This window comes from Magnolia sinica, chromosome 13, assembly GCF_029962835.1.
Source record: "Magnolia sinica isolate HGM2019 chromosome 13, MsV1, whole genome shotgun sequence".
Taxonomy (NCBI): Eukaryota; Viridiplantae; Streptophyta; class Magnoliopsida; order Magnoliales; family Magnoliaceae; genus Magnolia; species Magnolia sinica.
The window spans coordinates 19,625,630-19,638,789 of NC_080585.1; the positions used below are offsets into that span (position 1 = coordinate 19,625,630).

General features: G+C 41.8%; 1 protein-coding gene across 3 annotated transcripts in view; it reads right to left on the reverse strand.

Moving 5' to 3' along the window:
- The window catches only part of LOC131223110 (uncharacterized), a 59,076-nt gene extending 46,142 nt beyond the window's left edge, over nucleotides 1–12,934 (reverse strand). For all 3 annotated transcript variants that reach the window (XR_009160294.1, XM_058218420.1, XM_058218419.1), the window contains exons 1-2: nucleotides 11,752–12,934; nucleotides 3,985–4,471 (exon numbers count right to left, since the gene is read on the reverse strand). Coding sequence is in view for 2 of the 3 variants with exons in the window: in XM_058218420.1 (XP_058074403.1) it covers nucleotides 3,985–4,471; nucleotides 11,752–12,719 (1,455 nt within the window). In the remaining variant the exon portion in view is untranslated. The remainder of the gene's footprint in view (nucleotides 1–3,984; nucleotides 4,472–11,751) is intronic.
- Between the last annotated feature and the right edge of the window lie 226 nt (nucleotides 12,935–13,160).

The window sequence follows — 13,160 nt, forward strand, 5'->3', positions numbered from 1 at the left end:
GCCTCGAAACCAGTCACATGGTCCCTCAAGCTGATCCAATTAAATTGTTCTTGTATGTGAAAGAAATAAGACTTGGATGGTTTGGCCATGTGCAATGGAGGGCAAGAACTTCAACGGGTAGGAGTGAGTTGGTTCAAGTTGAAGGCTCTAAAAGGGCAAGGAGAAGGACCAAAATGACATGGGTGGATGCAGTGTTCGAGTTGTCGGTATCGCTACAAGTTTCGCTGGCCAGAGATAAAGATATAATATCGTTATCGCCGATAATATCGCCGATAACTGGAAATGCAGGGAAAAAGGGGGAAACATGGAGAAAATGGTGGAATTTTTCAGTGAAACTTCATGACATGTCTAAATACACATATTTACATATTTAGAAATGAAAAAATTACAAAAAGAATGCATTAAATAAGAAGTTTCTATTTAATGGGGGCCAAAAGGCACGCGTTGTCGTAAGAAATTACTCAAATAATAACCAAAATGAGTTTATGTAAAACAAATGGAAGCTTATAATAATTAAGACATGCAAAAGTAAATGCATTTAAAAAAAATACATATTTATGGCCACATTTCATCCCTACATAGAATGACAAGGTGACTCGTAATCATTGTTCAGATCTTATGGCCGTTGAGAGTAGTACTGTGGCCCACTATAAATGTGCGCGGGTTATCCATGCTGGCCATCCATTTTTTCAGCTCATTTTAATAGTTGTTTCGATTCAAACTTGCATTCAGTCTTCATCTTTTCCCATCCTCATTAATGGGTCGCCTTTCGATCTCTTTTGGAGCTTTCGCGGCATACGAAAGGTTGATCTCCTATCTTCATCTCTTTGTCGTAGTTGGGGACGCTTTTAGTAGGATGCTCCATAAGGCCGAGGAAAACGGCTTAATCAATGGTTTCAAGATGGTGGAGGTAGGGGTGTAGATTACTCATCTTCAATACATGGATGATAGAATCCTCTTTTGTGATGCAAGTACGACAACAGTCAACAACCTTCGGAAAATTATAGCATGCTTCAAAGTGGTCTCCGCTCTAAATATTAAAGCTTCTAAAAGTGAAATGTTGGGAATTCATATCAATCAGGGAGATCTTACTCATATGGCAAATGTCTTTGGGTACAAGAGAGGTTCCTTCCCTTCCTTCTATCTTAGTTTGCCCCTTTGTATTGGTAAACTGACAAAGCATCTTTGGGACAGGGTTATCGAAAGAATCGAGAGGAATGTATCCAGTAGGAAGCGTCAATATCTCTCATTGGGTGGCCGGCTGACACTTATCAAAATAGCCTTCTCCAATATGCCGGTATATTTATGTCTCCCTTCAAATGCCCGAAATTAGTGATAAATAAGCTTGATAAGATGAGATGAGATTTCCTATGGAAAGGGAATGAGGAGAGAGGAAAGTTTTCACTTGCTCAAATGTGACGAAGCTACAAACTGATTAGTGAAGGAAGAGTCAGGCCGAAATGTTTACGTCCTATGAATGTCACCCTTATTGGGAAGTGGCACTGGAGATTCGGATTTGAAGCAGGTAAGCTATGGAGGGAGATTCTCATTTCCAAATATGGCACTCCAAAGGGTGACTGGAGGCTGGAGCATAAAAACTCTCTCTATCACACCTCAAATGTTTGGAAAGTTATCACGTCTACCAAGCTCTTGTTTCGCAAAGGAATCTCCTTTTCTCTTGGAAAGGGGAATCTTATTTGATTATGGGTAGATATTTGGTGTGGGGATAGGCCTCTACAAGATCTCTTTCCAAGTTTGGCTTCTCTTGCTCTGGATCGATTCATAACAATGGTTTGTTGCTTCTCTCTAGTTGGTGGGACAATTGTTTGGTCTCCTCCTTGCTGGCGCAATCTATCAGATGGTGAATTTGATAAGCTCCTTTGTTTGCTTAACCTCCTGAGGCCCTATGCACCCTCATTTCATGACGATGATAAGATGGTTTGGAGAGTTCATAGTTCCGGATCTTTCTTAGTATGCTTGTTCCATAGCTTGATCTCTATGTCGTCATTGCCTTCTTCCTTCCCTTTCCTTCAGTGGTATTATGGAGCCCCTCCAAGAATTGCGGCCTCTATTTGGCTTATGGGAAGAAAAAGATTATTAACTATAGATAACCTGCAGAGGAGATCCCTTATCCTTCTAAACATTTGTTTGATGTGTATGAGGGATGCGGAATCGATATATCATCATTTTATACACTGCCATTTTGCTTTAAAAGTTTGGGAGCATTTCCTCAACTTATTCCATGTCCTAGGTGATGCCCAAGTCGGTCAATCACCCCTTGTGGGCCTGGCATGGAGGTGTGGTGAGTAGAGACAGACAAGTTGTTTGGCGCCTTGTAGCAATGGTTATATTTTGGCACATTTGGAGGGCTTTTTTTTTTTTTTTTTTTTAAAAAAAACACACTCACGCTAGTGGAATTTCACCACCTATGGGTAAACAGCCATTGCACTTTGACATTGGCTGTATATGTTAAATCAACTTTGTCTGCTGATATCTTCCAGTGGTTTTTTTCTTAAATTTCTTGTGTATTCTTCTCCATCTTTTGGTGGCTTCTTAATAAAATTTCAGTTACCTATCAAAATTTATATCCACCCACGACAAACTATAAGTCGGCTCCAACCTAGTGGGCAAATAGAAAACCAACATAACCATTATCATCAAAGCTATAAAAGTCCTTTTTTTCTCATTTTTTTTCTTTTTTTGAAAGGCATCAAAGCTATAAAAGTCAATGTTCTAGACACTGAATTCAGTCAATTGTCAAGAAACCAGTGGTCTATCCAGTCTGGTTAAAATGGCAGATTCATGGTTAAAAAATGGTGGTCTGCACCGCCTCTCTCTCTCTCTCTCTCTCTCTCTCCCCTCTTCTAATCACCATTCCTGAGAAGGGACTCTCTCTCTCTCCTCTTCCAATCACCATTCCTGAGAAGGGATACTTCTGAGTTTTCTTTAACATTCCATTTTCAGTAACTTTCAGCCCTGTAAGAAGGGAATCTCTCTCCCTCCCTCCCTCCCTCCTCTTCTAATCACCATTCCTGAGAAGCGACTCTCTCTCTCTCCTCTTCTAATCACCATTCCTGAGAAGGGATACTTCTGAGTTTTCTTTAACATTCCATTTTCAGTAACTTTCAGCCCTGTAAAGCCCTTAATAGTCCCAAAAAACTAAGTTTTAGAGAGAAGAATAACAGGAAGGTAATGGGTACATCGTTACAATTAAGATAATTAAACGAGTCATCCATACCAGATTCAAACTAATCTGGATAGTATCCACGAGGTCTGATTTAAACAAGACCTGCCAGTGCCTCGAAACCAGTCACATGGTCCCTCAAGCTGATCCAATTAAATTGTTCTTGTATGTGAAAGAAATAAGACTTGGATGGTTTGGCCATGTGCAATGGAGGGCAAGAACTTCAACGGGTAGGAGTGAGTTGGTTCAAGTTGAAGGCTCTAAAAGGGCAAGGAGAAGGACCAAAATGACATGGGTGGATGTAGTAAGAAAAGGGTCTAACTGAGGATATGGTCCTTCATAGAGTGGAATGGTGAAACAGGATTTGTTAGCCAAACTGAATTAGTTAGGATAAAGCTTAGATGTGGATGCTGATGATACTTTAGCCAAAAGCAACAAACACACCAAAATAGTTTAAGATGGAAGTAACCCTACAAAATATGTTTGATCATGCAACATGTGCTTTGACTCAACTGGCCCCTTCCCACCCCTATCTACATGTAAAACCAGGCAGCTACAAGTGAAATTTGGTTCCACCCACCCACAAGAAAAAAAAAGAAGAAGAAGAAGAAGGTATTTTTACAAAAATACTGGCAATCATTCTAAGTCCTTGACAACTCGAGATCTATGCTCAAATGATTTCAGAGAGGAATTTGGTTGTGTGTATCTTAAACATGAATGAAAAATTGAAAAAACCACCAACAAAAAGTCAATGCCAATTGCATGCCACAATAATCTAAAATAAAGTCCAATTTACCAACCTTCAATGACAACTCTGATTTGGTAAAGGTTGAGCTTGATGGGCAGCTAACATTGCGATTCACAGGCTCAGACTCTTCAACAACACTCAGTGCAGATCCATCAACAGAAGTATCTGCTGATTCACCATGTGAATCTGGAATTCTCAATTGGCCAACATCAGCAAGCATGGTCAAATCTGACGTAGTCTTTTTAACATCTCTAGCCCCTTCAGCAGTTATGAGCCAATTCCATATCTTCCCATCATCAGAAATGGAGATCAAATATGCTTCGGAAACAACAAGTGGCTCACAGGAGAAATCTGGAGTAGCATAATTTACAGCATATGGAGAAGAAGTATGGGGTACATCAGAATAATTGCTACTAACATTTTGAAGAGCAGATTCCGATTGGCATGGGACGACAGCAAGAACAGTAGGAGAAGGAACAGTGGTCCCAATAGACGGCATTAACTCTTCCATTGTACACAGCATGTGCACCTGTTCTCCTCTGCGATAATAAGCCAATAAGTACATCCCCTGAAGTCCAGAAAAAAAGTCGTGCCTTAAGCAGCTTCCAATAATATATGCATCAGAGAAGAAACTTGTTGTGAAAAGGTAAATCAACAAAAATGCGAATTCCAAATTTCCACATTTAGAGAGAGAGGGGGGGGGGGTTGGGGGGGTTCCAGGCTAACAATAGTGATACGAGAACATCATAATAACCAGTTTACCATATGAAACTTACTGGTTTGCCTGTATTCATCTTTCCAATCGAACCAATCAAAACCACAAAAATTTCAGATGTAGCACACAAAACGATCCCAGTGAAGGATGATCCTAGGTCTTCTGAACTTGTTAACAAACATGCTAGACAGGACCCCAAAACAACAACATATCCAAGAAACAGGACTCTGTAGATTTAAAGCCATCTACTCTCATGACTTTTTCCATTAAAAAAGCTCCACTTCAAATAAAGAAGGCAAAAAGCTCCATTTTATGCTTCAATTATTCGATGCAACAATGTGAAGAAGAGAATGGTCCTAACAAAGTATTGCTGCTTGCATATCTGACACTCTTTTAATCATGTGGAATATTTTATCCAATTAACCCAAAATCTACACAATTCTGGAGTTTACATATAGTTTAGGAATGAATCAAGCAATCTCTATTATAAATAAATTCTGCAAGCCCAACAAAGTGGCAGGTGAAAACCACTCAAAAGCAGTTAACGAGTAACAACTAGCCAAATTAGTCTTTGGAGATTAAACGCAAAGATGAAACTGAAACAAACTAGTAAAAGTGGCTAACAAGTAACGGCTAGCCAAACGACTCTTCTAGACATTAAACACAAAGATGAAACCGAAACAAAAAGTAACCAGAAAAATATGGATTCCCAACTCCCATGGCAGTACGGTACAGAAGAGTTTGATGAGTTGCTGTAAAATAACCAGGACATAGTTGATCATGATCGTGATCTTCTTCTTTTTCTTTTGAGCAAGCATGATCAGAGATTGGTAAAAACTACTAAATCACTGATCAAAGGTTATCAGCTGGTTGGAAATGGAGTTGATCATGGTTGAGAATGAAAACAAAAGACGAATTCATAACCAAGGAAAATCTAAAAGTTGATCTCACACAACCAGATGTATAAATATGGATCCAGACATGCATCAGATATGGACCCACATCATCATCGAGGAACTGTTAATCTCTCCTGTAACAGTTGACTACTGAGAAAACAGCAAAGATATGTGCAGGATAACTAGGCTAGAAATTGGATCTTACAAATCCTCAGCCCACAAGTGGCATCGAACCACCACAAGAACTTCTCGCCCTTGCACAAACAGGTCACAGGTTCAAAACTTCAGAAATTTTCTTTGTTTTATTTCCTCCACAAAAACTCCTCATAGACATGAATTAATGGAATTATCTCATTCAAAAAGAGATTTATCCTTAGAGCAGGGGAAGGATCGAGGGTTAGATTTTGGGTGGATATTTGGTCTAGGGAGGGATCTTTGTCCCTTGCATTTCCTTCATCATCTAGGCTGGCGGTGGAGAAGAATGGCCCAATTTCCAGTTTCATTTCAAGTGTGAGGGGCAATGCGGTTTGGTCCACAGTTTCAAAGAGATCTTAATGACAAGGAGAAAGAAGAAGCGACTAGCCTCGTCAGTTTACTTCAGCGTTTGAGGTTGAACTTGGAGGGACCCAACAGGTTGTTTGGAAAGCAGATATTTGGGGCTGGTTTTCAAGTCCTTTTACCTTGTCTTGGCTGGGCAATGGAACCACATGCCAGCAGACCCTTTTAGCTGGATTTGGACCCCCTGGCTTGTGGCTAAAAGCAAGGTGCTCACGAAAGAAGAGGCCTTGTATCAGTCAATGGGTGTCTTCTTTGCCTTCATGAGACGAAATTAATGTTCCTGTTAGTACCTCAGTTTGTCAATGACGTGTGCTAGTGTATCTTGAGTCAGTTGAGCCCCCATTGGAAGACACTGGAAGACTAAATACTTAAAGACTTACAGCATCAAGGCTTGAAGACACGGGTAAATTGAGGTGCTATGGTGAAACTAGCCCTAGACCCCTTTAAGTTCCAAAAATAACCTACATCTAGATGATCCATTCTCCCATAGGAAAATCCTTATTTGATCATCCCAAGTCTTAGTCTTAAAATGAACATGATAAGCTAGGCTCGTAGGGGTTCAGATCTGTTGAAAACCGAAAATCATAATCAACAGATTTCTGAAAACTGTCGATTGAATAGAAAGTTCGATCGAACTAGTCGTTAAGTGTCCGTTGGAACTTTTTCTCTATAAAAGAGGCACTTGGACCTTTGCTAAATGGATTTTTTTGTGATTTAGAAGCCCTAGTATATCCCACTCTTTCCCTTTTCTCCTAGGCTATCACCCAAAGAGATTCATATCATCTTCTTTGTGATTCATCACTTTAATGAGCATTCCAAGCTTCATTTGAAGATGAACATGATATCTTACATTATATAGAGATTAGACACTATCCCATAAGTAAACCACTTGTCTATCATCCTCTAAAATGCCCATCTAGCTGAATCCCTAAATTGGAAGCAACAGCCCAGTTATTTGTAGGAGATTCAACCAACCCACTCTCCCATTCATTGGCACTCTCAATAGGAAGATCAAAGCAAGGAGCCAATCGTAGAAGCTGAGAAGATCTGCATCAAAGATCGGGAGAGCAAAAGAGAAGCCACATCAAGATTGATCAAGCATCTCAATAAAGCGCTATCAACGGGGCTCATCCAAACTAGTAAGAGTTTAATTTGAGAGTCCATAGAGTTTGCAACCCAAACTCGAATAGGTCCTTGTGTAGGACCGTCTCCGACAGGAGTGTACGTAGATTAGTTCTTGTGTAGGACTAATTGAAGGTTATTGGTTAGCCTATAGAAAACCCTTGAAGTCTTCAAGTGAGCCACCAACACGGGTGCGTATGCTTGTGAAGGACCATCACTGACACAGGTGTATATGTGTAGGTCCTTGTATAGAATCGCATCTGGCGTGAGTATACGTAGGTCCTTGTGTAGGACCACATAGGTTATTGGTTAGCCTATAGAAAACTTTTGTAAGTCTCCGCGGAAGCCACTAACATATGTGCATATGTATAGATCCTTGTGTAGGACCGCCACCGACACAGGTACATTCGCGTGGGTTTGTGGTGAACCTATTGAAACCATGGTAAAGTTTTTTAGTGAACATATGGAAAACCAATTGAGATAGTGAAATCCAATACACTCGAGTTTAAGTGCGTCCACTGGGAGTAAGCATTTAGCCGAACCATTATACATCCTTGTGTTTGCGATTGTTTATGTGGATACAATTCTATTTATGCTTATGAATGATTTGTTTATACTATATGAATACATGAAATAGATTGTATGGTAGGCACTTAATTGAGAGCACACTCAACTGGTATTTTCATGTCTCACATCATAGACTCCTTACTCATATAGTTGTACCTTTGTGGTCAATGTTCTAGGACTCACTTAATTGGATTAATCGGTAAATAATTTTAAGTGGTCCTACTCAAACCATCAACCCTAAACCATAATTCTAAGCTCCGCAAGCTTCGGCGTGTCATGGTATCATATTAGATTACCGTGCAATTTTACTTCCATCTATTCATGCATTACCCATTTGCTCAATCTGTATAGTGGGGAGAGCCCTCTCATTGTTCATGGTAAAATGGGTCACGTGACAATTTGTGGAGAGGTCATGTTTGGTATGGCTCAGGTATGGGGTGCAAGAGGAGCTATGGGGTTCATTCATGCTTGTTGTGTCGTCGTTGGTGGGGGTAGAGCGCATTAATTGAACCTTCAACAACTCCAAAAATCAGCCTACTGCAATCTTTCTCAAAGCCAAGGGCCTGGTGAGGGCATGGGGTATTATATTGGGGATAGGAGCAGTCTTTCGTAAGCCCATTAAGCCTTTCTGGATGGACTCCTTGCCATACTACTTTTTGCAATAAAATTTTAAACCTTCAAAAGAAAAATAAATAAAGAAACGATCTATGTAGACTTGCTAAAAAGGATCCTAGAGAGATATATGAAATATTGGACTCTCTTATTTTAAATTCTACAACAAACTATATTTACCTAAAGTTTCTTTTTTTAGAAATACCAAAAGTTTTCAGATTTTTTTCATGATTTGTAATTTTGTATAATTGGGGCCAATGGTTCAATGATCCAAATTGTTGATATTGCGGGCTTTACCATGTTGGACCAATGCCACAAAAATCCCACAGATTATAACATTCTAATTTTTTATCTTACATTTTTATTATTTATTTTACAATAAAAATATTTAAAAAATAAAAAATAAAAAGAGTATTTCTTGATCGACTTGGCCAACCCAATGAGTCCTGGGCTGACCCAACACAGTATGTACCTCATTGGAGAAACTGGCCTCTAGATCTCAAAGATTTTATTTTATTTTTCCCCCCAATGAGATCTTCCCTTCCTCCTCTCTAACCTGATTCTACAACTCATCTCTGCTATTTGTTTAGAACATTAGTCACCGAGTATCCTTCCTTGTCTACAAATTCAGCTCAGAGCTCTTTTTCTCCATAAATTTTAGACCCACAACAGTAATTGGAGGATGTGAAGAAATCAATGCCAACACCCCCCAAGCCATAATTCTAAGCTCCGCAAGCTTCGGCGTGTCATGGTATCATATTAGATTACCGTGCAATTTTACTTCCATCTATTCATGCATTACCCATTTGCTCAATCTGTATAGTGGGGAGAGCCCTCTCATTGTTCATGGTAAAATGGGTCACGTGACAATTTGTGGAGAGGTCATGTTTGGTATGGCTCAGGTATGGGGTGCAAGAGGAGCTATGGGGTTCATTCATGCTTGTTGTGTTGTTGTTGGTGTGGGTAGAGCGCATTAATTGAACCTTCAACAACTCCAAAAATCAGCCTGCTGCAATCTTTCTCAAAGCCAAGGGCCTGGTGAGGGCATGGGGTATTATATTGGGGATAGGAGCAGTCTTTCGTAAGCCCATTAAGCCTTTCTGGATGGACTCCTTGCCATACTACTTTTTGCAATAAAATTTTTGGAACCCTTCAAAAGAAGAAAAAATAAATAAACGATCTATGTAGACTTGCTAAAAAGGATCCTAGAGAGATATATGATACATAATCCCATAGAACTGTAGATTCAGTTCATGCAATTGCCACAGAGACATTGCTGGAGGTCTTCATGTAATGGAATTATATCAGACCTCTCTTCAAGTTGGTCATCTGCAATTGTTTAGTTAAAACAAATAAAGAAAAGAAGTTCTACGAATGATCAACTTGCTCTGCATTGATGACCTACTTCCATTCTCCTAGATCTGAAGCTCAAACTCCTTTCGCACTGCAAACATGTTGAGTCTATTCCAAACTTCAACAGGTCCAGAATCTCAAATCTATTCCTTAAGATCATCATCAACGCCGCCCCTAGAACTTCCCTATTATCGTAAACTGGTTCCTCTGTGACATTTGATGCTTTGCCTATAGAAGCCTTCTCATCTCCAAACACAATACTACTAAGACTTTGGCACTACAAACATACTTACATGTATGATCTCCATATAAAAGGTCTATTGATGAGTTTTGGATCCCCAGTGAGATCATCTCTGGCAATCACTATGGACATCCTGAAAGGCTATTATTGTGTTTGTCAAACTCCTAGCCCGCAAACTACTTTCCAACCCCACAAACCACTTATCAACCAAAAAAGTCAGAAATTGTTTCCTAGCTCTCTCCCGTGATGGATGCCATTGAGGCTTTAGCACTGGTTATTGGGTTCTGATCAGTAGTAACTTTTTTTTTTTTTTACACACGCACCGCCACAAACTCACACCGTAGTGGAATTTCACCACCTATGGGTACTCGAACCCTTGACCAGACAGTTCAGAACAGGGGTGCTTCAGTCTCTTACAATTAAATTTAAGTGGATACCATGGACATGCCTCTAATAAGCCTCTCCGCCTATGTTACCATGTCTGGCAAGGATCTGTTACAATGTTGAAATGTTTCCGCATCAACTTCATAAGTTGGGCTCATAGCCCTCTCGTTATTATTTACTTCAAATCTAAGGCTGCTTTTGGAAGTGCAGATATTTGCACTGAGCACGATGGCCATTGTCCTCAATTCATCTCTTTGCCAAATTGAGCTGGCTTGCCATTTCGAGCCAGTTTAACAGATCTCTCTGCTCAACGAGGGGTTTCCGCACTTTCCAAACAATTAAGGCCATTTCAAACGAATGGTTGGTGCTGTTTAAATAGGACACTATTGCAATTTGCGCAGTTCCAAACATGTCCTAAAAATTAGTAGGCTTAGACTCTGGACTCTTAAGAGTTTTTTGGCCAGGTAGATATAGAGTTTGAGTCTTGAAGATGGGGGATACCCTATCCTTCTACAAGTATTTGACAAAATAATCCAAGTTGGGCGATCCAGATTCCTGGAGGATCTACACTACAGAAACAGAATAAACCAATCAGTTCAACCGTAAACACATTTATGGCAAGATGTAATTCAAGTCCATCAACCCCAACCAAACTTGGATTCAAAGCAGCTTATAGAAATGGAGGTAGCGTACAATGCTCGGTACAAGAGTCTGTACGATACACTTGGTTTTGTGTTTTTACAAGTGCGCCCATGGTTCTGTGATCCAAACAGCTGAAATTGTACGTCCCACTGTGGACGTTCCATTTACCAAAAGTATTCAAAGTGAGAAAATCCTAACCAATGACCTGATAACTGACTGTTATGACAGAATATGCAGCAATGATCAACTTTCAACTGAACAAAGCAAAGCATTTACTACGCAAGATCTACCAATTCGGGAACTCTTGGGGCATGGTCCATCTGCAGTCATGCCCATCAAATCAACAGCTCGGATCACTGATTCATGGACCCCACTTGCACAGGCTCAAAATGCCAATGTACTGTACAAACTTACAAACCCTCACCTGAGCATTGTATGATACCTCACAGAAATAACTTCCACATCTAACTAAACCAACATCCTGCTGATCGTCTTCAATCAAACCATACTAAATGCAGGTGCACCCACATAAGAAATGCACATCTAGCATCATTCTTGGAAGAAATCCAAGAGTTACATTGCATAGATCCAGCAGGCCTCGTGATTTCAATTGTACGAGTTGAGAGGGTTCAGATTCATAAAATACGAAAAACAACACAATTGCAACAGGTAGTACCATGAACAGACATCCATCAATTCAGGAACGAGTCGCAGGTCAGACAGCCTTACTCTTTCCGTTTCCAGGCTGTCAGCTTCCCATCAAGGTGAGCGCAGTAGATCAGATCGTTGTCCAGATCCGGCATGACATCCACGAACTTCCCGCACCCACGTGGAGGCGTGGTCGAGGACAGTGCCGCCCCATACTGCAGATCGAACACGACCAGCTCCTTGGGGAAACTCACATATATAATATTCTTCCAGTGAGGCGAGAACCCCAATTTCACGAAGAAAAGCGGGAACACGGCCAGCGCAGGTGAGAATGGAGCCGCAGCAGCTTCCTTCTCAAGCTTCTGCAACTCCGCAGTGTAGTCGCCGACAGGGATCTGCTGCTCCATAATTACGACATCGTCTTCGCCCCTTTCGCCCAGGATCTTAACGGAGAGGAGGAAGCCTCTGAGGCCAACGGCACACAGGTGCCGAGAATCGAAGGGATCGCGGCGGATGCAAGAGAAGTACTCGGGGGAGGCATCGTACTTCCAGATGCAGCGGCCGGTGGACGCATTCCAGAGAGCGAGGAGGGATGGCCCACTGAGGGACGCGAGGAGCCAGGACTCGGAGCGGCCCCAGCACAGATCCTGGACGCCGAGCTTGGACGAGCGGTCGGGGTGTTCGAAGTCGAACCAGAGCACAACGTGGCCGGCGCGAAAGTCAAGGAGAGCGATGCGGCCCTGGCGATCACCGACCGCGAGGCGGAGGTGGGAATTGGATGGCTCGTAGGTGAGAAGGTCGCGGCAGAGGGGCTGTGGGGTCCACCGCACGGAGGTGACGAAGGGCGCAAGGGAGTTCGGGGACGGGGCCGGCATCGGGATGGCGGACACGAGCTGCATCGACCGGGTGTCGACAATGACGACGCTGCTGCCGGAGCCGTACGCCAGGAGGCCCGACGGACTGCAGTCCGCGCATCCGCCGTTGCTGCGGCTCGGTGGGCCCGGGAGCATGCCGTCCCACGTCTCGTGGGGTGGGCGAGGGGTAGTCATGGAATTTTGAAATTTTGTGATGGGGCAGCTGAGATCGAGATTGGAAGAAGAGAAATGAAAGAGAGGGGTAGAAATGGAAATGTGCTTTTAATGGGATTGGATCTACTGCGGGAGTACTGTAGTGGTGTTGCCCGCCATTTATGAGGCTGGCTTGGGCACCTGTCGTCCGACGAATTTAAATGATCCGCGACCTGAGGTTTTGAATATATTTATATACCCGGGTTTTCTTTTTCTTTTTTTCTCAGAGTGTTATATGATACTCCAGTTTCGTGTGCCGCTTGATACGCGTGTATTCAGAAATTCTACGCGTGGCATGGACTCAAGTTAAACCGACTGAATTGTGGAAAGTATTGTATCTATAAGTCACATGGACGAGATCAGATTGGTTGAACAAGGCTGACCTCTGATTCAATAACACATGCTTGTGGAAATAGGACCATT